Below are 25,009 nucleotides of genomic sequence, written 5' to 3' on the forward strand. Positions count from 1 at the left end.
ATCACACACACATTGATTTATCCACAGGATGTACGCAGGAATTATGAGTGCACTACCAACACAGGTAGCCCTGTTTAAGCTTGTAAGTGATCGTGTGTAAAGTGTGGGTACCATATAGAGCCTTGTAAGTTCAGTATATGAGAGCGTGCATGTATGTGTATGTATTGGTGTGCACACATGTGAAGCTGAAAGAACTTTTAGGAAAATGTTGGGATCCAATTATGGATTCACTGCATGCAAGCTAAAGAGAGACGTACAGACCCTGTATAAATAGTTTAAAATGGTTTAGTTGATAGTTCAATTGGTCTTTATAATTTGTGAGAGCTATTTACAATACAATGTTGGTCAATGTGCAGTAAATCCAAGTTCAGCATTGGTCAGACTCCTGAAAACAAGCTCAAATGTACACAGCAAACTCACACACAAACACCCATTTTGACCTGGCTTGGTAGGTTTTTTGCCCACTGCCAATAAGTCATAAGTCATACACTCAGTCCAAACCTTCTCCAAAATAAATCATATTTTCACACATTTATTTGCCTTATATCTGCCAGTATGCTAAAAACTAACATATAAAACGCCCAGAGAAACAAACTGTTCTGCTAAAACTTCCCGTAAAAGTTCCTGTAAAACTTCTCTGTTTGTCCAGGTAAATATATCTCTGTCAGATTAAATATTTCAAATACTTAAATTCTCTATAGGAACACCTGCATGCTGGAAATACTATCCATGTACTCTGTAGTAAAAATGCCTAGACAATATAACATTTGAAATTCATGATGTTTATTTTGTATAATTATACCTTTTTTCATTTTTTGATTTTTCCATAAACTTTACATGAAATCAGTTTTTTTTATTTCAAAAACTGAAGAAAAAAAAAAAAACAGCCTTAGCCTAAAGTTAACCAAATGTGGAAAAGTAGTTCATAAACTTGATAACATTCATATGTCTTTCTACTTCCGAGTACATCATATTGCTTCATTTATTTTAACCTCTAATTAAAACATAAAAGACCATATAGAATGTGATCTACTGTATCTTTGCCATTTCTGAGGTCCATAATCAGGCTTTTGTGTTGGCAGAAATCATGACCGGTTTAAAAACTTTTGTTCAGGTTCAAACCAACAGGAAGTATCAGTACAAGATTATAGTAATTTAAAATGAACTGTGGTAAAAATGGAAATAATACTGGTGTAAAGCATATAAAACCAATGAAAGCATTCCTGTGTATATTAAGCATTGTAGCCAGGAACAGTGGAATTTTGTGTCTTTTTATTTGTTCATAGATATGTGCCTCTGTGTATGATGCTGGTATACAACTGCATCATACACAAAGAATGCACAGAATGAAGTGCTTGAGATAAGTTTGTGTGCTTGCTTTATGCCTCCTGATACTTAGGGAGCATGGCCTCGGGTTTCATCTTCAGCGCCTCATCATAGGAGGGAAGTTTCACCTGTGATATAAATACAATGAATGTAGATTCAATACATGAGATTTATAATATTAGAGAATCAAATCTGAAAATCTGATTTAATCTGATGAAATAAGAGAATGAAAAGTCAGTGGATAAAAAAGAAAGGACGAGGAAAATTTAATGTATTTATAAATAGGGGGGAAAAAAAACAGGTGCACAAGTAGGTTTGTGCTACAGATATAGTAATTTCAATGTACATCTTAAAACCCACTCACCATCACAGAGCTTTCAGCCTCTGAGATACACTCTCCCTTCAGTGCATAGTAACAGCGAGTGGACACATGGAGCATATACACCTACACAAAAAAAGTCGTAAGTCCAAGTCGTAAATTATACACACTACCAGTCAAAATTTCTTTCTACACTGTAAAACAATACTGAGGATATTGCAATAATATGCAATATTCACTTTTCAACAGATGATATTTAGATCTATCTGCTACTTATGCTCTGTAAATCCTTCATAACGGCTCTAATCTGAGGTGCTGTTTGTTAATTAGTGATTTCTGAGGCTGGTGACTCTAAATGAACTTCTCTGCAGCAGAGATAAATTTTGGTCTTGCTTTCCTGGGAAGATCTTTATGAGAGCCAGTTTCATCATGGTCCATGATGGGTTTTGCAATTGCACTTGACGATACTGTTCTTGCATAAACGGTTTCAGACCCCCCGACCTTCGGGTCTTAAAATAACAACTGACCGTTGTTGTTGTTACTTTATTACCTAATGTCATATGTGTTATTTCATAGTTTTGATTAAAATCCAGTATTGTTCCAGAATGAAGAAAATAAATTCAAACTTGTGTCTGGTACTATACACAGAGAGATTGGTAAACAATAACCTCACGATAAAAAATAAAAGACACACACGATAAAAATGCTTAAACTAGTTCCCCTTTCTTAAATTAAATTCTCTATAACTGCACATACAGTAAGGATTTAATTTCATGTCAAGACAGAGCTCTTTTTGACTAAGTATAACTCCTAGCTCCACCTCCCTCCACCTTTCCTGTCTCTCAAACATTGCTCTTCTGTTTTGACCCAGCTGTAAAGCTGAAAAAGACCCCTACCGTAACAGTCAGCACCTATTGACAAAGGAGATGATGTCGTTTCTGGCTAAGCCCTTTTTTATTTTTATTAATATTTTTTTAGACGCCTAGCTGCTTAGAACATGAAGACGTGAATGTGCGATTGCGTGCAAACTACAGGAAACTTCTGTGTGGGAAGTGACATTAACTGTGGTGCACATCAAATTCTGAAATAGCTACAGATACCCAGATAGACATTTGGTCAAAAACCACACAAAGTATGAAGACCAAACCTTCAGCAGTATGTACATCACAAAGAGGACTCCGAATATCAAGGTGATGCGGCTCAGTTCCTCTCCATCCAACCCAACACCACCTTTGAGGTTTGACTGCAAAGGCATAGACATACATTAAGAGAGACAACACTTCATGTTATTTCTGTTGTCCTGTGGTTTAACATTAGCCATAAGTGTCAGTTGCTCAAAGAACTATTGATTATGAGCATGGCAGAGTGATATGTACCACTCCCAACACAAAATTGAACCACCAGTGCTTACAGCGTTATGTACCACTATACTGCTTATGTAATGTCAATTTACTTTACTTAGCTTTTCCTAGGGTTTTTAAGGGATTTGAATATTTCTCAGCTTTCAAGGCTTAAGAGAGTCATATATAGCAATACATGAGAGGTCTGCTAATAACAGAACAGACTGCACAGGGAAAGAAAAATTATCGCAAAATATTGATATAATAAGCAGAAAAGGCCATAAGTGATGATGATGACCTGAGGCAAGATAACCTAGCTGACTAAACAGTACGTCATGGCTTGGTGTTAGCAATGGGAAAGAAAGCAAAGGCGTTATTATTTGTGGTCAGGACATCTGATGCCAAGGGACTTAAAGTGAAGAAAAGCTGTTTGGAGCGTAAATATTGCATTGGGCAGGTACAAGTTTCTTACAGCCAGCCGTAGAGCGTCTTCATATGTGGGAGTGCCGGGAAGTCCAAATCGAGCATCAAACAGGGAGAGAAGACTCAAAGCCACATCAAGAAACATGAACAGCATAAACGGCATCACACACATTGGCCCCTATGATGAGAGAGAAATAGATGTTACGAATATATTCCCCTCATATACATATGCACACAAGCAGACACACAGGAAGAGAAGTAAATTTGTGTGTCTAATGTTCATGACCCAAGCCCATGTGTGGGTTGTGAAACAAGAGTTTTAGTATTCCCTGTTACACCAGATTTTTCTTTGTGACTCAATTTTATAGCAAATTGTGATGCATACAGCAGACTCATCAGCAGAGAACAGATATTAGAATATGTTCCAGTGTGCACGCACACAATTCTGAAATAATACGTAAACACGCATTCAGGGAATTATTTAAATTAAAATCTTAACGCTGTTGTGGTTCTTCACATTTCTCTAACACGAACTGCTGAGATCAATTTAGTGTTAAATATACTGACTTAACATCATAAGACAAGACAAGTGTATTTGAACCATTTAGATTTCATACATAGCCTGTCCATTATAAAAATACACACACACTTACCTTACGGTGAGACAGCATTACCAGTACACTGGAGAACGACATCAGAAGCAGTGTAATGAAGTTGGTGGTAATTTCAACTACAGACAAATATAAAAATAAAATACAAAAAACACAGTGTAACTAAACTGTATATATTTTTTATTATTATTATTTTTTTTTTTATTATTATTATTTTTTATGTGTATTATGCCATGATGAAATCATTAATAGAAAGATTGATCATTATTTTTCGGGTTAATCAAATTCCCAAAAATAATTTTGACAAGTAAAAGGTGTCAAAAAATAAAATAAAATAAAACATCTGTTCATGTTTCTAAGCACATTGGATTTTTTTTTTCATGATTCAAGTAATGAGATATTCTCATGAAATTAAAGTGTATTAGAATAGTATGATAACTAAGTATTTCATTACAAAGAGCTTATAAGTTATTTATTTTCTAGAATTTTGATGATCTGATAGATAAGTTTCTAGTGAAGTACTCACAGACGCAATTGCCATGGTTACGTTTCATTTCAGTAAGGGACACGGTGATTGGATCTTTCTCTTGGATTATTCCACTGGTCATATCCACAGCCACCAGCAGATTATACACCTACACACACATGCACACAGCTAGAATGAATTTGAGTTAGAGGGAATCAATTCATGAGTATGGTCTGTGTCTTTGGATCTGTGTACTCTGGCAGTAGGCATGTTTTCTTTTCTCTCTGTGGGCCAATACTAACAGAACCAGCACCCTGTGAACAGCGATTCATTCAGAAAAGCATGTAAAATTCTAAATTGAATAACACATACAGACAAGACAGAGATAGTGATGAAAAGCGTGCCATGGGTCAGTGTTTTGTCAGGGTATTTTAAGTGAGATCGAGCCGACTGAGGTTGCCAGTGAAACTGCTGACCCAGACGTGTTCTCGTTTAGAGTTTCGTCCAGCACACAGTGGATGTTGCACCGCAGTTCTATCTCCACCGCAGTTGGAGATAGAAAGTCCCTTTCTATCTCCAACATTAACTACTTATTATTATTATTATTATTATGTGGGCCTAGGTTCTAGTTCCTCAAACTTTGAACACCAAGTCAAACAGTGCTGCTAATGTGACTGTATATGGGTGTGTTGCTTATTCAAAATGTCTCCTTGCTACGTCTCTGCACAGCTCATTCTGTGCATCAGACCAACGTCAACTTCCCCTTCTGCCGCTAACTAAAATGAACTGATACCGTCAGAGCTGTTGATCAAACGATGATAATACACAAAAACAGGAAGAGCAAAGAACTAAAGTAAAGTACAAATTCATACACCCTTAAGTTTTTTTTTTTTCTGCAGTCAAATCTACGGACACACATCAGAAATCTACACGCAAACACATTGAAGAAGACATTTTAAGCTAAACTAAGTCACTGTATGTGACTCTTGATCCAGGTGCTGTAAAATGCTTTGTGTGGATGTAGGTAGATAAACATTACCAAGTAGAAGATGGCAGAAGCTCGGGTGGCCGTGTTGACATGGCAGCAGAGGGACCGTGATCCAGGCATGTTTCTCCGGTTTGCTTACACACACACCGTATGAGACAAACACTGACAGACACAGCCTTACAAACCACTTTCACACTTCCTGAAGCTGCTACGCATGCACAAAACACCGAGAGGTTTCGCACATGCATTGTCACACTACACTGTAGGCCAAAGCTGCGATACACATAGGAGAATTTAAAACTTTTTCACAAATAAAATGCTCGAAATGACACCAGTGTAACAACCTTATGGGGATTTCGTTGCTACAATTCTTTGAGAAAGAGTTAATTAGTATTTGTATCCTTTTAGGATCATTCTGTTATAGTATTTTTATTAGTTTTTTGCCCCACCCCCACTCTGTTTGGTACACAATTTAGATGAAATAGCTGAAAATGGTGTTCGAGTCAGCAAAGCTGTCTGAACTTAATATGAAGACATAAGAACAAGTTAGTATTAGTAGTCTACCCAAAGTTGCATTGGGAGCACAGTTGTTTTGCCACATGCGAAGAAACTGCAATAATGGTTATAATGTAAATATAAAGTTCTTCAGTAAAAGTGTTAAACAGTATACTTGCAAAATGTTGAAACCACTGAGAAAACATGTTCAAATTTTTCTTAAAGTTTGGAGAAACAGAGCCCTCTAGTGATTACATAATGCCCATGTCAGATCTTCCATTACAAATACTGACAGAACTCAAAAAAGACAAAAAAAAAATCATCTAGCCAGACTCATGTTTACTCTTCATTTGTCCATTACATCCACTGACACACACTAATCAAATGAAAAGACACAAGCTGAACTGATAAGAGATTAAGGGCACTTTAATTAAGCCTGCTGTCAACAACGAAAAAAATTGCACAAACTACAGAAACACACAAACATACTGCAGACTCAGATTCCTCTATTAGTGCTGAAGGCCCTGAAACACACAACAGGAAGTCATTTCACACAGGAATACACCCCCCACATAACCACAATTTTATCAACTTCTCAGAAGTCACTCGCATGCATTTAAGCAGAGACACATGAAAGCAGTGGTTTTATTTTTTAAATAAATCTCAAATGTAAACTATTAATTTATATATTTTTTATCATTAACCAAGGCAGTGAGTGAGTAGATTGGGGTCAAGCATTCAAACGTGCTATATATTATTTCAAGCGTTTAGTTACTATGAAACACATCCCAAGTGTTTTATTCCAAAAATCATGTCTACTGTATACTGTATATTCTTTAAAAATTCTTGGAATACCTTTCATGTGCTATTACTGTATAACCCACTCCTGAAATAATTATTTTTAAACAATCCTACAATCTTTTGCAAAAATTAATTGCAGTGTAAAATTGTTACCGAAGATGAATTACTGAAAATAACTTTTATTACTTTCAACTGAACCAGGAAAAATAATTTATAAAAGATGAATGAACACCATTACTGCATCAAATACCCTCCTATTTTATCATCATGTCTAAACACTAACTTCTATTGGTACAAGAGTGAAAACCACCTGCTCCTGCAACTTTTATTTTGTCCCAATGTGCCTCTCTCTTAAAAAATATGCTGTGAACCCAAGTATGTAAAATACTGGAGTTTTCTTCAGGAACCACTTAGGGAATTATTTGTACCCTTAAATATTAGCTTTAGTTACTCTTGTGCACAGTACAAAATCCCAAAAAGCACAAAGACGTGTCTCATGTTTTGAGTGATTAACCCTACTACCCTTTATCACAAAAATATATAAGCAACACTCAAGGCTAGTTCTGTTTTAGTAAGTGTTATGAAAAACAAAAATAATTTAGCACCATATAGCTTCCTTAAAGTACTCAGAACAGTCTACTTACACAGCCACACATTCACACACACACCTGTCAGAAGTGAATGGGTGAGAAATCACAGTGGAATATGGTGTCTGCCTCGCTAACTTTGACAAGCTGACTGTGTCCCGTTTCCTCCAGCTCTGTTTTGACACTGGCCAACAAAGGGTCAGGGGTGGCAGTTTTAGCCAGGCTGGGACATGTTCCCCCCTGAGGTGTAATGTAAGACTGGGGCGGGACCAGTGGAGGGTAGTGGCTCTCCCGACCATGGGATGAGAACTGGGGCTTTAGCATTGCGTGTGGAACTGAATGGCTGTACATGTCACCAGTCCATGGGTATGCCTGCAGTGCTGTGCAGACACAAGCAAAACATACAAATTTATCACAAAAGATCCTTTAGCAGAGCGAATGCATTTTCGCGAATGCATTTTCACACATGCACTTTTCTTACCCTGTAGCCCAGGCTGCAGTAGTATCTGGCTACTGTTTTGGCACTGAAAGTAGGCATGTCCTCCGTTGGTGCAGGGCAGCATGCTGCTACCAGGTCCTGGGTTCAGGGTCATACAGGAAGTTGCAGTGCCCTCACTCGAGTTCGGGGTCAGATATGGAGATGGAGTGAGGTATGATAATCGTGAATATTGTGGCAATAGTGTGTTCGGCTGCTGTTGAAGTATGTTACTGCTTTGTTGGGAAAGGAGTGTGTTAGGTTGCTGAGACAGTACTGAGCTGGACTGTTGGGGACATGCCATGAACTGGTAAGACTGATTATTTCCAAGACCAGAGGCAACAGCCTCATATTTAGCTGATGAGCCCACAGAATCAAAGGTAAACCTGCAATACAATAATTGTTTTTGTAATCTATCATAAATAAGCGAGGAAATTTATCTGTTTTGTGTTATTTATCAAAAACAGTGTAAGCATTTATTTTTGTCTTGCAAATAATAAAGTGTTGCAGCTTGCCATCTAGTGGTGTATGAGGGGGGTGCAGCTGTTGATGCTGCTGGTACTCACCCAGTGTCGGGGCGCATGCCGATTGACTGAGGCTCACTGTGCTCCGGTGTGTCCAGCAGTACAGACAGTGTGTGTGTAGGGGGGTTGTATGCAGCAAAGAAGGGTAGAGAGGCACGGCGCAGAGGTGGGGGACTCTGCATGAGGTGATGCTTACAATCCCCTGTGCTCCCCTGGGACGCTGTAGTTGAAACATCCATGTAGCCCAGAACACACAACAACACAACAATAACCAACCAGGATATGGAATTCAAGTGATGATTTACTGGAGTTAATGTAAACATAGGGTATTAACAGTAGTATTAGGTGTAATTTGGACAACTACGTAATGTAAATCTCACTTTTACACAGAAAATTAGAAAAGACTAAATCCAAATATTATAGTTGCATTTCCTTACATATCCACATTACTTCTTGTGAGACAAACAAACTGAGCTATCTGAATATAAATCAAGCTGTATACGTGGTAGTGGTGTAGGAGACACCTGGTGGGCTTTTGCAGCTGGTCAGCAATGTACTGTAAGGAGGGAGTGTGTTTCCTGTTTGGGGTGGTAGGGGTGCAATCGCAGGACCTGTGAAAATAGGAGGCCTACAAAACAGTTAACACAGGCACAATGCATACTGAATATGTATACTGTGAAAACAGCTTTAGTTTCACAAAAAACCTGTAGATTGGAGGTTGAGCAGGTCCCTGTGTCCGGGTGGCGGGAGGTTTTCTTGTTGTCATTTTGGAGGTTTTACGCCATTTGGCACGCCGATTCTGAAACCACACCTTAAAAAACAAACAAAAAAAAAACAAAACATGTGCTTTTATCTTCCCAATTTTTTATGAGCATCATCAAAAAAATAAAATAAATGAATACATAAAAAAAGAAAAAGAGAGACATTTGGAGGTGATTCACAGGACTGACCATGACCCTCTGGGGTGTGACACCAACTGATATTGCAATCTCTTTCCGCTTGTCCGCATCAGGATAGTGATCATCTTGAAACATCCTCTCTAGCTCCTCCAGCTGATCTACAAAGACATACAGAAGCTGTGTTCTTTTTCAATGACTCCATATGATACTTCCAATCAGAAGTCAAGCATCTTAACCACTGAGCTACTACTGAGCTTTAAGTTGATTGGAAGACAGTTTTGCCTTAAATGGAAAGCTCTAATGGGACTTTTTTTTTATTTTTTATATAAAACCAGAGTGTGGATTATTTTTGACTCATCCTCAGATATCTGTCTGTATACATATTATAATTTCCATCAAGTTGTTTTTGGGAGAGGTAACCCAGTTGGTCCGAGATAGAATGGTGAAACATTGCAGACACAAGGTGTTTACATGGTTCCAGATTAATCTATTTACACATTTACTCACTCACCAGTGCTGTAAGAGGTCCTGGTTTTCTTTTTGGGTGCTGGCGCCATCAGAGCTGTGTTGCTGACACATGGTAAGGGCTGGGAACCGCTCTCTGGAGGTGCTGATTTTAACGGCGCAGACCTGCTTGTGAAGCGGGTGTAGCGGCGTGTAGTGTACACCTGTTGCAGAGTCACCTCCACTTGCCCAGGATGAGCAAGTGTTTTGGACTTTGAGGGGCTCCTTTCATATACCTGCTTGCTCAAACAGGGGGCCTGGCCCACTGGCATGGACACTAAACTCTGGGTCTGAACCACTGGTTGTGTTTGTAGCTGAAGCACAGAGGGATTTCTAGGTGGGAGTGTGAGATGTAAAGGATTCTGGGAGGGGGAAGATATTAAGGGGGTCTGCGAAAGGGTTAGAGACTTGGCAGGACACAGCAGGAGCTCCTCATTTACACTCCTTTCAACAGACTCCTCACATAGCATCACTAGATTTACTGGGCTACTCTTCTCCTCCTGAGCTGGAGGGATCACATCAATCACCTTTACATCACACTTGCTTTTATTCTCCACTCTCTTTTCTACTTTACTTCTGCCCATTTCAAACACCATATCTTCTTCACAACTATCTTCATCATCATCATCACTCTCAACAAATCCTTTTGCCACTGTTTCTGTTTTTTCACTTTCCTCTTCATTTATAGAAATCAATTTATGGTTTCTTTTTAGCTCTGCTTCTTCGTCCACATTCTTTTGCTGTTCACTGATTCCGAGTGCCAGACAGGGTGTCTCATCTTCCTCCTCACATAAAGGACACAGACTGTCTGTAAACAAAGGACATGGTTTACTGATGAGCTATGAACCTTTTATCAGGTTTGTAGTTTTGGAAGACAATAATTAGGACTGCACTCTGATATCAGGTAACATCTCTAGAGTGTGTAATCATGTGCAATTCATACTAATGTAACAATCCATATCACTATACATTTTATTACAGCCTTAACTTTAAGCTAAAAAAAAAAATGTAGAAAACATAGTTGGGGTTTGTGTTAACAGTTGTTCCTACTACTCATAAAGCTATGCCCAAAATAAAAAAAAAGTATACACTATAGAATGAAGCTATGTTTTAAAATAACATACTGTATAAAGGCTTCCGTTAGACTCAGATTTTCTGAATTTGTTTCCGAATCGAAAAGCTATAAACTAACTTCCGGAAAGCTATTAACTAATTACCTCCTTCAATTATGTAATTATTAAATAATTTGTGGTCTAATTTAGGGTAATTTACGCACCGTAATCACTAGCAAACAGGGAGTCCTCGGCCATCTTGTTTATAACTCAAACTACCTATCTGTATTAGCTTAGAGCTAAAAGTACCAGCTAAACGCCAAGGTTCAATCTAAACCAGGTAATTAGTGAGGGTTAATTCTAGTTAACCTGAAACAGCTGGCAAAGTGTCGTCACGTGTCCAGTGTAAGGCGCGCGCCATGCCCAGCACGCGCACCACCTCACGGGTCTCTATGCTGTATCGCTCTCGCGCGCTCTTTCTGTCTCTCTCTTTCTCTTTCTGTGTGTGCGCGCGGTCTGTCTGTCACTGGCTGTGTATGTGTCTATGGGGGGAGGGGGGTAGAAAATGGGAAAATAAAGTCCATATTTCTAATGGGAAAAAAAATATATTAAAACAAATTGTGCATGTAATTTACATTGAACGCACATTACTTAAAGAAAAATGGGCTGGGCAGCTTTTTCAGGAAATCATTTTTGATATAGCCAAGAACCTCCTGAAGTCCTCCAGTGTGTCCTCCAGCATTTTCCAGGACGTTGGCTAGGACAATGTGGACCTCATGAACGGGCTCCGACAAGTCCTGATCTCACTCCATGTGATTTCTTTTTCTCCGACGAGCTACGCAAAGGAGAAGGTGTACAGGACAAAGCCTCAAGGACTTACTGGAGGCAGTAAATGTATAATTTGTTGTATTAGAAATAGGGTCTGGAGCCTATCCCAGGAGACTTGGGGCATGAGTCAGGTCTCCCTAGTCCACATCCCTGTCCGGTGTGCCAATCTATTGCAGGACACGGACGCACATAGAGAACGGGCACTTTGGAATGTCAGTTAACCTAATCTGCATGTCCTTGAAATGTGGGAGGAAACTGGAGCACCCAGAGGAAACCCACCAAGCACGGGGAGAACATGCAAACTTCCCCGAGGCGAATATCGAACCCTCAACCCTGGAGATGCAAAGACACAGTGCAGCCTTGACCAGCAATTATTTTATTTATTATTAAGATGGGGTATATTAATGTATACCTACTGTAAATGATATACACACCATAAGTGAAAGACATTCCTAAAAACAGTGGTTAGCACTTTTGTCTCACACCTCTAGGGTTAAGGGTTCAAGACACACCTTCAGGTCTGTGTGCATGGAGTTTGCATGTTTGATGGGTTTTCTCGAGCTCCTTCAGTTTCCTCCTACAGTTTAAATACATGCAGGTCAAATGGCTTTTCCAAGATTTACCCTGGGATCCAGGCCCCATCCCCCCCCCCCCCCCGCCACTACAGTATAATCCGTATGAAGAATAAGTTAGTATATCAAGCGTTGGTCCTGTAGGGCCACAAGGCCTCTTCATTTAACAGGAATTACCTTTTTTTTTTATCTTTTTTTTTAATCCACCCCATAATTTAGAAACCTAAATATGATGAATAAAAAAAATAGAGTGTTCTGAGATGTTTTTTTTAGAATAGATTATATTTGTATTTATTATTATTCTTAACTAGGAAAAATTTAGCCCACCACAAACTTAACTGTAGATATTACAGTCTACAGTGTCCCAAAAGTCTCCACATATTAGGTAAATTAATGCTTTTTAGCAAATATCTTTTAAAGTTTTTCATACTTTATTTTGCAAATAAACGATGTATTGAACTCATTCTCTTTGCTGGATCGGGAAAGTGCCTCATGTGTTAATTTCCCCTATATGGAGACTTTTGGGTATTGGGTCAGCAAGAAAGCTACATGTTGGCATTTCTATAGCTTAGCAGTCATTTATCTTATAGTGTGCTGGTAATCATTATTGAAAGTTTTGAAATGCCTTAAGCGTTCTTGCCTTTTTCTTTTTAGTTTGTTGTGTCTCAGCAGAAAGGTCCAACATTTGGCTGTAAACTCATAACAGGATGCCTGACTGCTAATGGCATACCTGCTGCTGAGGGTTGAGTGGGACAAGGTGTTGGAACATCCAGTAACCGCATTGTCAAGCAAGATGTTGTGTAAGTCTGGAGTCTATTTTTATTTAAAGTATCTTAATCACATTTTACGTTTTTGACATACTTAAAAAAATTAGCAGACATTAACTGCAGTTGAGGATAGTACATTTGATTCAATACATTTGTGGTATCACTCTTTCATCGTCTCATCATCTTATACTAATATACTAACTTCTATACTATCACTTTATCCTGTATACAGGGTCGCGGGGGACTGGAGCATATCCCAGGAGACTTGGGGCACGAGACAAGGTACACTCTGGAGATGGTGCCAATCCATCGCAGGGCACACACACTACAGGCAATTTGGAAACACCAGTTGTCCTAAACAGCATGTCTTTGGACTGTGGGAGGAAACCGGGTACCCGGAGGAATCCCACCAAGCACGGGGAGAACTTGCAAACTCCATGCGCACACAGGCGGGAATGGAACCTGGCCCAGAATCGAACCCAGACCATGGAGCTGCAAGGCGACTGTGCTTACCACTAAGCCAACGTGCAGCTGATAGTGGACTCAGATTTCTATATTTTTCTATATTCATACTTTAGTCTCATTATGAATGCATATTATTATTCTTTTTTGGTTAATAACATAAATGAAGAGTATACAACCACTAAATAAACACAAGAGACCCACGAGTACCCAATCAGGTCTTTTATTTAGAACAGAGTGGTATATTAGTGACAGAATGTCGCCCCCATATACACAAACCAAATGAGAAGAAATAAAACCCCTCTGCTCTTAAAAATGCGCACGTATAAAACACAATGGGCAACCTTCACATCAAAACCATGCTGGCCTGTGATTGCACACAAACACAGAAAGGCCTGCCTTTTATTTGGCCATGGGTAGAAAGTGACAGGTTAAGGTAGATGGCAGGGAAAAATAGCAATCAACCAAACCAAACTCCACTAAGACAAATCCATCCATTCAGGTTTAACACACAGTGACCACCAGACACTGCCCAGTGAATAAATGTGTGTTGATGTTGGGAGGCTGGTGGGTGTGCATTTGCGGTGTGTTGGCATTAAAATTCAATGAATTTAGGACATTATAAGCCACTGTAAGCTTGTAGCCATGCTGGAAATAGCTACATATGTTTAAAAATGTTTGGAGAATGTCGAAAAATTTAACTAATAGTCATGATGATTGTGAAGGCAATATATTATTATTATTATTATTATTATTAATATTTATGAGTGATTGCTACAAGTGTGACAATATTGTTAGTGCACAAAATCACAAAAGGTGCATGATCTGAATGTTGTCATAAGGAAGGACCTAGTTATAAAGCACACTGTGTGGTGAGTGTGTGTGCGCGAACATGCGCACGTGCATGAGTGCACGTGTGTTTTACAGTAATTAGTTCTATAAATGACAGCAGTAGGATGTGTCCGGGAAGTTATTTTAATGAAGTGAGATCACAGTTAGTGCAATCATTTTACCCATAAAACATGAAGCATTATTTGTATTGGAGTGTCTTGCTTTTGTACCATCAATTATTCTGCTAACTGAACCATAAAAACAAAAAAAGAAATCCTTATCTATGAAAAAAAAAAACATCATGATGGAAGAAAGGCTGAAAAAAGATAAGAACATCATACATTTCAGTCAGTGCATGGGCGGAGACATGCACACACATGATCTAACAGATTCATAGGTTGTAAGGTGCACTGGTGTCATACTGTACATCCACATCACATGATTACTTCACCACCCTAGTTTTTTTAAAATTATTATTTAAATCAGGGGGTCAGACTGTAATTTATTCACCAAATTGAACTAATGAAAGCTCTGGCGGTTAATTGAGTTATGAACTGGATTACAAATAAACCCGAATTCTGCTGTGGTGTCTGATATTCCTGCTTTAAATCAGCACACAAGAAGCTTTCCATTTGTGTGTTACTTAATCTATTGATGGAAGTATTACAGCTCTATATTAACGTGGTGTGTACATATATATATATATATAAAATGGGTAGGTTCGAGTTAAGAAATGTGGTTTAGTGCAGTCGAATAGAGTCCTAGCCCTGGCCTGGTCAACTCCCCTCATAGTGATATGTCATGAATTAGTTAGCTTACCTCCCAGTGAATTGCTACAGTGGGCAGTGAGGAACGTATTAAGTAAGCACCGCTCAGTGCTCTAACGTTGTGCTATGGTCTCGCTCATCTCATCAGCCACCGCTGTAACACAGGGAATGATACATGACAAACATGTAACGCCACTACAGCGTTCGTTAAGGTTACAATAAGGCGAGGCAGTGGAAATCTCCATGAGAGAGAGAGTGTGTGTGTGTGTGAGCGTGTGTGTGTGTGTACATTCTCCCTCAAGCAGCACTGGAGAGTGACAGCATTATGGGTGTGTCGATGGTAATAGCTGCGTTATTGCTACATCATGCACTTTCACCTAACTCTAACTGTGCAGCCGTTTCGTTTTTTTTTATTATTATTATTGACCTCGATGTCCAGCACTTTGAGACGATGTTGCAACATAATCAAAAACAACGTGACGAAACCTTATGACCTTCTCCGGATATTTTTTTTCCCCAACAAAATACCTTAAACTGACATTTCACTGTATTAAATGCAGGTCTTCTCGAGAACCATGACTTCCTGAGCCATGTCTCGTGGACACCGTCCATGCCTTTTAACTCTTAATTCATTCTGAGGACTGGACCACTAATGGTGTAGTATTGTGTACGTGTGTGTTTGTGTGTATACTGTAAATGCGTGATGGTGACTGAGTGTCAATGAGGAAGTCAGACACATTCTTGCGCGCTTGTGCTTTTTACCTGATAAAACATCAATAAAATACTGGAAACATAAGGAATGTTTTTTTTTTCTTTTTTCTTCTTCTTCCCCACTGAAGTAACGGACAAGAGGGTAATAAAGTCCCGGTTTACTTTTACTGAAACATCGGTACTGATTGATTTTTTTTGACGTGAATTATGTGTGCGCAGATGTTTACCACGGTAAAGGCATGATCTCAAAAAAAGCATGATCAACTGAAATAAACGTAATTAAAAAAAAAAAATTTTTAAAAGAGTTGATATTTACACCAGTAAAACTTTTACTGCACAGCTAAATAGATATCCTTCACTACTAATATTATCATCTCTTACCATCCATTCAGAACTGCTGATATATTACTGATTTTTTTTTTTTTTTACTATTGATAACTAATTATTGTCTTTGTACAGAACAGAGAAAAGGCTAATCCTGTTTTGTTGCATGCGCACCATCACAGCAAACAGCAAATGTTTCCTTAATGTTTATGTGCTGTGTCAATCAAAGTTTTTAAAACCTCCCTGCTCAGAAGATAAGGATTTCTAGTCATTTAGGCCAGTCTTGCTGACATACACTCTCACCAACAGAGGGAGTCGCACCATGTGCTAGTGTCTGTGTGTGTGTGTGTGTGTGTGGCTCTGGCTGTGTAACTGGGCTTACTAAGGTCAGGGATGGCAGCGACTTCACGACACCGCAGCCTTACACACACACACACACACACACACACTATTCTGTGGTCATGCTCAGCTTCTAGCACCAGGGGAATGGAAGGCACAACGCGACCCTTGTGACAGAAGCATGACCGTTTCAGAATAGTTTCGTCGCAGCCTCGAAATTCCTTTTCCACCTCTCTTCCTCTCTCATCCTGCCTTTATCGTTTTTTTTCTCTCTTTCCTTTGACCCATTTTGTCCCACCAGCCTTCTCAAACTTCTCAGAGCTTTCTCCCTCCTCACTCCCTCTGTCATGCTTCTCGACTTCCATGCTCTCAGCTGGAGAGGAATATTGTGCATTTATAGAACATGTGTCTTTACAAAAGGTTTGATGTCATAATTTTATAGAACAACAATCTTAAACATATCAATAGCAACATGTAATTAAAAAAGGTGTTTTTCTTTTTTTCTTTTTTTTTTGTATGTATGGAGTCCCTATCCCTCCCTAGCAGATCTGCAAAATTCTGTCCAAAGCCTTTTTTTTTTTTTTTTTTTAATAATCTTTTTATCCCATTCAAAACAAAGTTCGCAGAGTGGCAGGCACTCTCATGGAGAAAGGAGGGAGTCAGGAAAAAACAGAGACAGAAATGACAGGAAGAAAGGAGGGTCAGAGGGAGAAGAGGCTAAGAAGGATGGACGGATGCAAAAAACAAAAAAACAATGAAGAAGAGTGTGTAGATTTTTTGTTAGGCATAGAATTCCTCTTGCTTGTCTGGTTTCTGATAAGTGACTGTGGCTTGTTTGGGTTCCTCCAGAGTGTAGCTGCCTTCATCCTTCTTTTTCATCCGATATACAAGTAGCATGACCAGGAATGCAGCGAAGAGTGCGCCGACTACACCTCCGACAATCACCGCTAGACAAAAAAGAAAAGAAAAAAGGGAACAAAAAAATCTGTTTAATTATTAGAGCACGTACAAAAGACGTTACATTGGCTTTGATTTTGTACGATTCGTTCCTTGCGCAAATTCTACGTTTTGTGCTTCCACGTGACGATGTCGAAAGTTTCGTCACTGAGCATGATGGAGAGTGAATGCAGAAGTTTTGTAAGATGAGCTGGGCAGATTCGGCTTTGCTTTAAAAAGCCATGTCCCCCGCTCATGCTGGGGGAAATGCTGTCACGCAAAAAGTCAAAAGTGAGGTGTGAATTCATAGGAAGTTAATTAGGGAAATGTCGAAGCTTCTAGCGTGACCTTTCTCCCACACTTTGGTTATGTCATAACGTCACTTAAGCACATTCTTCCCTTCTTTTAACTCCCTAATTTGGTTACCTGCCAATTCCCACCCACTCGCCAGCTCTCAGCTATCACACCACAGCTACCAACGGGGTGGTTGAAGGCTACAGTGCTTTCTCCCATGAAGCCAGCTGCTGGATCTTTCTAGCTGCTCCTCATGCTGTGTAACAAACACTCTTGGAAAAAAATGTGCTATCTGACCTCTTCCATACAAATTAGTTTACAGAGGCTCATGATTGGTTAGTGTTTACCTAAATCACACCGGAGAGGCACATCCCTCCTGCACAGTTAAAATGCATAGATTCCATAGACATTCATGGCTGTGGCATGATTACACACCCAGGTTCCTGGTATGGTATACCATACCGTAAAACTATAAAAAAAAGTTTTTCCTCTGTCGAGAGACCTGTTTCCAACAACAACTGCACAACAACAAAAAAAACTTCCTTTTCATTCTGGTAACACGTGTGCAATTGCACGTCTGCAAAATACGCAGTTTCACTACTGCATATTTTGTTCAACCATGTTTAACTTTTTTTCATGTCTGAAAATGATTCCTCATGCTCCCAGGAACACTCTTTCAAAATTCGATCCCTGGAATATGGCGGTGACATCAGGGAAGAAAAAAAAATCCATTAACCTGGTCTTTCTGAACCTTTCGTCAGCTGACTTCTGAAGCAACCTCAGATCATAATACTACATTTTTTCATGTGCCTCCCTGCTTACCCTGATGCACCCATCATATGGGAATAGGGTCAATCTGGACTCATCAGACCACATGACCTTTTACAATTGCTCCAAAATCCTGTCTTTATGTTCGCTAGCAAACATCACCTTTTTCTTCCTGATAAGAAAATCACTTGTTAGTGAGACTAATGTCCACGGAGCTCTTTATTCCCATTCGTGTGAATACACACTGTACTGTGCGTTTATGCTTTTAGTTTCTCTATTTAACATAGCCGTGATTTCTGCTACCGGTTATTTACAGTATGATGCAACTTCAAGAAGCACTTAAGTGATCTTTACACTTTTACAGATTTTATTATTTAATTAATCATATTCCTTCTACAAAGCTGATGTAGTTCAGCACTAGGCCCTTCCGACAGCTCCTAACTGAATTCCACTAATTTGGGCATTTTTATTTCGTTACTCGATAAAGGCCAACAATCCGACACTTTTGAAAATGAGTGCATAAAACCTTTTTTTGGGGGGAGGGGGAATTAAATACCACAAATATTTATAAGATACACTCAGTAGACAGTTTATTAGATACTTACCTCATAGCCATACTCTCAGGCACATTTATTTTGGTAAATGAATTTACTATATAGAAATATTGGCAGGAATACAGTTTGTACATATAAGGAAGTATGCATTCTAGTTCCTTTTCTGATACACTGCGCCCTTTCAGAAGGGGGTCAAATTATTAGCCTGCATCAAGCACCTAAAACAATTAAGGAGATTTGCAATTACCGGTATTGGGTTAAGAACTGTCTGACACCTTATTAAAAACTTATAAGGACTCTGCTGAACCTTCAACTTTGTGGAAATGTGGTTAGCAAAAAAAACAAAAAAACAAGCATGAACGAGATCACTTTAAAGAAAAATGCATGTTAATGAGACTAATCAGAAGAAGAAAAAAAAACCCATCCAAATCTGCTAGGGAGAATCTGCTAAAGATCGGGCTCTATTCCAGAGTGATGTGCGCGTCAGGGTAAGAAGGGAAGCGCATGAAGCGATGTACCCGTCACGCATAGTGCTCACTGTACAAGCCTCCACACCGTTTCATGGCATTAAAATAAAGTCAGTTAAAGACCCAGATGTACTGAATGACCAGCGTATCACATCTATAAACTTTTTTTTCTTCCCTGATGGAAAATATTCAAGTTGTGAAAATGTGTTTCTACGGACATGAGGGATCATTTTCAAACAGACACATTTTCGCCACCACATTGTGCACCACAATCAACCCTAAAGGCGGTCAATGAAATCTTGGGAGTGTGCGATCTATTATGGTTGATACTCTACTCTTTCTGCATATGATTATGATCATTCGATCCAAGGACATAATGGCTACATGGTTGCATAGCAAAGGCTCGATCACTGACAAGTCCTGTCCTGCTTGCTCCTGTATTACAGTATATGCCTCAAATAGCCTTAAAATATACTTAGGAATTACGGTTATTATGTAATGAAAAATGTTTTAGACAATTCGACCTTACTGACCAGTGTTGGGGGACGTTACTTTTTTAAAGTAACTAATTACATTACAAAATTACCGTCTTTAAAAAGTAATCAGTTACATTACAGCGTTACTTTCAGTGGTACTTTTCCATTGCAGAAAATGAAAACTCCTTTGTGCTTCCTCATGCATGTTGTTTTCGTCAAGGCCTTTATAATTATTCTACAATCATCACTCAGCGAAGTTTGGCCTACTACTAGGTGGCCGAAAGTAGAGTTCATCATGATTCATCGCGAGTTTTGGCGCTGTGATTAGGTTTCCATCCTTCTGCATGTTGGTCCTCGCATAGTCAAACCGCATAGGTGAGATAGGGGTATAACAGCAGAAATAACAGATGGGGGGGGTATCAGGGTTGTAGGACGACTTTTACACACACACACACACACACAATAACGGATTGGGAATGACTGCTGTCTGTCTCACGGATTACATAAATTGTCTGAATAACTGATTACATTTTTGAAAAAATAACTGAGTACTTAAATGGCGGACCTAACGCGTTAGATTACTCATTACATCAAAAAAATTCAAGTACTCTAACAATTTTTTTTTCTCTTTACATGCTTTCTCTACATAATCCGTAAGCATGGTATTAGTTTTCATTGTTATGCTGACGACACACAGTTATACGTGTCAGCAAAACCAGATGAGAAAAACCAGCTTACTAAAGTTGAGCAATGTGTGCAGGACAAGAGATCGGATGTTAATTAATTTCCTTCTGCTTAATCCAGATAAGACAGAAGTTCTAGTCATAGGACCACATACAGCTAGAAGCAAGCTTTCTGATCACACTGTGATTTTAAATGACCTTTCTGTTACATCAAGTGCAACAGTAAAAGACCTCGGTGTGATTATAGGTTCCAGCCTTTCCTTTGAAGCTCATGTAGGTAATATTATCAGGATAGCATTCTTTCACCTCAGAAATATTGCCAAGATAAGAAATATATTGTTACTAAATTATAAAAAATTGAGAAAAATTAGTTTATGCTTTTATGACCTCTAGGTTGGACTATTGTAATGCCTTACTGTTTGGTTGTTCAAATAGGTGCATAAACAAGCTTTAGCTAGTCCAGAATGCAGCAGCGAGAGTCCTCACTAGAACCAGAAGATACGAGCACATCACCCCTATTTTATCTTCACTGCATTGGCTCCCTGTGAAATATCGCATTGATTTTAAAATACTACTTTGGACATATGAAGCATTAAATGGTCTCACGCCGCAGTACCTGAGCGAACTGCTAGTGTCTTACGATCCGCCACGCCTACTTTGATCAAAGGATGCAGGCTGCTTATCAGTATCGCGTATTATGAAAACTACAGCAAGGGGCAGAGCTTTTTCTTACAAAGCCCCAAAGTTATGGAATAGTCTTCCAAATAGTATTCGGGACTCAGACACAGTCTCAGTGTTTAAGTCCAGGCTAAAAATCTATTTATTTAGCCAAGCATTTTTATAAATAGATTTGCCATAGGTAAAGAAGCAGATCTGGGGGACTCATGGACGTATTATGGTGAACTGGTATGTTTGGATGCTTGTTTGTTGACGGTGAGGTGATTGGTCGCTTTACATCTCAGCAAGCCCTCATGTTTGTGTTTCCTTCTGGCTCTTCCTTTTAGTTATGCTGTTATGTGTAGTTAGTCCTGCCGGAGTCTCTGCTTGCACTCTGCACTAAATATACCTTCACTTTATACATTGTTTGACTGTGACCATACCTAACTATTATCTCTCCTTCTCTTCTGCTTTCTCCTCTTCTCCTCTCTCTTTTAACCTCTTCCTGTCTCTCTGTCAAGTTATAAATGTCGCTCCTAGTGATCCAGACCCCCTCTGCCCTCTGGACCTGTCTGACTCGTCCTGGTGTCCTGCTTCTGGTTGCAGATCTTGTCGCATGGATGCCCCGTGTGGTCTCCCTGGGATGCGTGTGGTGACTGGGGACGATTCCACTTTTCCACGAAGACGGTCCTGTCCTTGGCTGATGCAGACAGCTGTTCTCTGAGGACTTGTGACTTCAGTTGCTCGATAGTTCAGGACTGGAGTTTCCTACAGTCTACCCGAGCCTCCAATAAGCCTGAACTTCCAGTCTCACACAGTATGAATGCAGATCAATCCCAGCTATCCGTTCACCCAAATGAGGATGGGTTCCCTGTTGAGTCTGGTTCCCCTCAAGGTTTCTTCCTGTTATCATCTCAGGGAGTTTTTTCTTGCCACTGTCGCCGTCGTCCTCGGCTTGCTCATCAGGGACAGTCTTATCATTTTGATTTATACACGTTCACATCTCAAACGTAAATAATTCTTTTGATTGTGTACAGCTGCTTTGCGACAATGTCAATTGTTAAAAGCGCTATACAAATAAAACTTCATTTTGAATTGAATTGTAACACGTTACACCCAACAGTGACTGTGACCTTGACCATGTATGGATCAGGACAAAATTCAATGAGTTCATCTGTTGTCGATACTTTCACATGAAACCTACAAGCATTTAACCACTTGTTCTTGAGACATCATGCCAACTACTAAAATCTCAGACAGATTTACATCTGGAAAACAAATACACCGGAGGCGTAATGAGGCGCTGACAAAAGAAAGAAACATGGAAATCAAACTTAATACCTTATTGCAACAACTGTGGATTTTTAGAATGGAATGGAAATTTGATATCTTGTACATCTTTTTTTAATATATTTTATTCTTAGATTATTGCTCCTTATGTATGATTTGAAATATGCTACTGTGGTTTCTGTGTCTTACAGTTCTCTCCCCTACACAAGCACATAAACACAAGTCAGCAGAAGCTTGTTGGAGATCGATGATAATTCCATATATGGTGTAAAATTTGACTGTGTGTATTAAAAGACACTATAATCAAGCTGACGTTTAAAGATCACAAGAGCGCTGGTCAAGACGCTAGACAGAGTAGACTAAGGAAGTACTGTACACGCTGTTATAAAAAGAGCAAGCTAAGAGGAAGCTTCTGCACAGCTGCATACCTTTAATAGACCCAATTCCTTCAAACAATCAGCATGTTCCTCACCTATCAAAACTTCTTTTCTTTCCAGGATGTTCCTCTGAGGAAGCTGAGCAGCTGAACTTCCTGCATCTATTGTGTTGCCAGCCAAATCAGGACCCGTCCCCACATCATTTTTGCCATGGCCCACTTCATTTCCTCGTCGTCCTTCATCCTCGCGGATCTCAGAGTCCCCACTGGGACCAACAACTGCAACTTCATTATTTAGGTCAGCGTCTGGAGTTTTTATCTGATGAACAAAAAAAAAAAAAAAAGCATGTAAAAAGCAAATGTAAAACTCTAGAGGCTTTGAGATTTAGTCACATTCGGTCTATATGCCTATATAAGTCCCAAACGAAATTACGAAAATAAACACTTTTTATGAGTTTTTATATGCTCTTGTGACTGTTAATATTATAAGCTTTTGCTTTCTTATTTGTAACAACACAAACATAAACAAATCATATTAAGATGTTAGATGAATATACAGTTCGTTATTCTGATTACTTGTTCTCATGAGGTTGCGCTTAAAAATCAGCAACAAGCTGCTTCCTTAGAAATACTTTTAAATAACATTCTCTACCTGCTGTTTATTTCTGTAAATTACTACCAATGCATATTTTTCTGTTGTTATCATTTTAAAACAGTGGGCTTTCCTGAATATCATTAGCGTCTCACTGTAATAATGAAACAAATAATAAAAACTCATGTTTTTGTTTTTTTTGTTTTGATTTCCACCCGAAGACTATCACGTTTTTTACGCTAAGCCACGTGACGCCAGCCAGCCGCGTCTCTTTTTATACATCCAGAGGACAGCGCTATCCGCTAATTCCGCTTGATTGCGCTCACAGGCGTCCGCAATTGGCTGTAGAGCCGTCAATGATGTGAGGGCGCTTTAAATGCCTCTGATCCCTCCCCTCTGAGAGAGCTCGGCCAATCAGCTCTCTCTCTAGGCCCCCAGCTGCAGGAGGCTACAGGACTCGGAATCAAGATCTCCGGATGATAGGACGACCAATTTACCGCTGCACCACTCGGGTTTATGGCGTTGTGTCATTACCTGCACTGTAGAGGTGGGCACTGGGTGTGTACTTTCAGTGGCTGTGGCTGTGCTGGGTGTGGTCTGAGGTTTCCGTGGTCGTGGAGGAGTGATACTGGGCATCGGTTGAGGTTTCCGTGACCGCGGAGAGTGAGTACTGGGTGTGGGGGCGAGAGCCGTGATCGGCAATGCCGTAGTGGAAGCAATAGTGATGGGAGCCGCATCGGTGGTTGTTCTGTCACCGTTGACGAAGTCCTCTGTGTTGAGTGATTCCAAAAAGTAGGAATCTGTAGAGAAGAATATACCGTCCGCTTTGTCTGTGGTGCCAGGGTCCTCCGTATCCTCATCGGGAGTGGGGGTCTCATCCGTACTTATAGAGTTTGTGGTCTTTATTGAAATAAAGGGGATTCTGGGTGCAACTGTACTCCTCGCCCTCGCTCTCTCCTTTTCACGTTCGAGTTCTCTTTCACGTTCACGTTCTCTTTCACGTTCTCGCTCCCTCTCTTTTTCTCTCTCCCTTTCTCGTTCCCTCTCCCTCTCTCGTTCCCTCTCCCTCTCTCGCTCCCTCTCCCTCTCTCGTTCTCTTTCCCGCTCTCTCTCCATTTCCAGCTCCCTCTTTTTTTCCATCTCCAGCTCCAGTTCCCTTTCGCTGTCCATACCGCTCTCCCTTTCTGTTTCTGGCGCCGGGGAGCTGCTGGGCTCTGCAGCAGGTGGGGCCGAAGGGGCAGGTCCAGTGGCCTGTGTGGTTGAAAGTGGGAGGGGTTCTTTTGTGGGGAAGGACGGACTCCGTTCAGTGGCGTCTACCTCAATCGCTGAGTCTAAATGCAGAGAGAGAGAGAGAGAGAGAGAGAGAGAGCAAGGATCAATATCCACTACTTTAACTCGCGATACGATATCTTGATAAAATTTCCTGCATGGCTACAGTGTAGTTCGTGAACAATTATGTGGAGCAATTTGAGCTTCTCCCTCTCAGCACGCAACATTCATCACTA

The 25,009-nt window shown here is 39.8% G+C and overlaps 3 protein-coding genes across 3 annotated transcripts in view; all 3 read right to left on the reverse strand.

Annotated features, from left to right (window-relative positions):
• Positions 1–1,257: 1,257 nt before the first annotated feature.
• On the reverse strand, positions 1,258–5,684 carry LOC128519150 (lysosomal-associated transmembrane protein 4A). Its single transcript, XM_053492755.1, has 7 exons — positions 5,525–5,684; positions 4,546–4,654; positions 4,062–4,138; positions 3,458–3,586; positions 2,793–2,888; positions 1,691–1,771; positions 1,258–1,454 (listed from the first exon to the last, which is right to left on the reverse strand). The coding sequence occupies exons 1-7, from the start codon at positions 5,591–5,593 to the stop codon at positions 1,380–1,382; spliced, it is 636 nt and encodes a 211-aa protein (XP_053348730.1). The 5' UTR covers positions 5,594–5,684; the 3' UTR covers positions 1,258–1,379.
• A 689-nt stretch (positions 5,685–6,373) lies between these two features.
• On the reverse strand, positions 6,374–11,116 carry LOC128519148 (homeobox protein NOBOX-like). The gene is made up of 9 exons (XM_053492751.1): positions 11,035–11,116; positions 9,766–10,566; positions 9,306–9,412; positions 9,060–9,166; positions 8,880–8,983; positions 8,398–8,575; positions 7,838–8,217; positions 7,438–7,736; positions 6,374–6,492 (listed from the first exon to the last, which is right to left on the reverse strand). The coding sequence occupies exons 1-8, from the start codon at positions 11,066–11,068 to the stop codon at positions 7,441–7,443; spliced, it is 2,007 nt and encodes a 668-aa protein (XP_053348726.1). The 5' UTR covers positions 11,069–11,116; the 3' UTR covers positions 6,374–6,492; positions 7,438–7,440.
• Positions 11,117–14,739: 3,623 nt separating this feature from the next.
• The window catches only part of sdc3 (syndecan 3), a 37,518-nt gene continuing 27,248 nt past the window's right edge, over positions 14,740–25,009 (reverse strand). The window contains exons 3-5 of the mRNA XM_053492884.1: positions 24,039–24,835; positions 23,009–23,231; positions 14,740–17,358 (exon numbers count right to left, since the gene is read on the reverse strand). Coding sequence (XP_053348859.1) covers positions 17,192–17,358; positions 23,009–23,231; positions 24,039–24,835 — 1,187 coding nt within the window. The 3' untranslated portion in view covers positions 14,740–17,191. The remainder of the gene's footprint in view (positions 17,359–23,008; positions 23,232–24,038; positions 24,836–25,009) is intronic.

Source organism: Clarias gariepinus, chromosome 3 (genome assembly GCF_024256425.1).
Source record: "Clarias gariepinus isolate MV-2021 ecotype Netherlands chromosome 3, CGAR_prim_01v2, whole genome shotgun sequence".
In the NCBI taxonomy this organism is placed as follows: Eukaryota; Metazoa; Chordata; class Actinopteri; order Siluriformes; family Clariidae; genus Clarias; species Clarias gariepinus.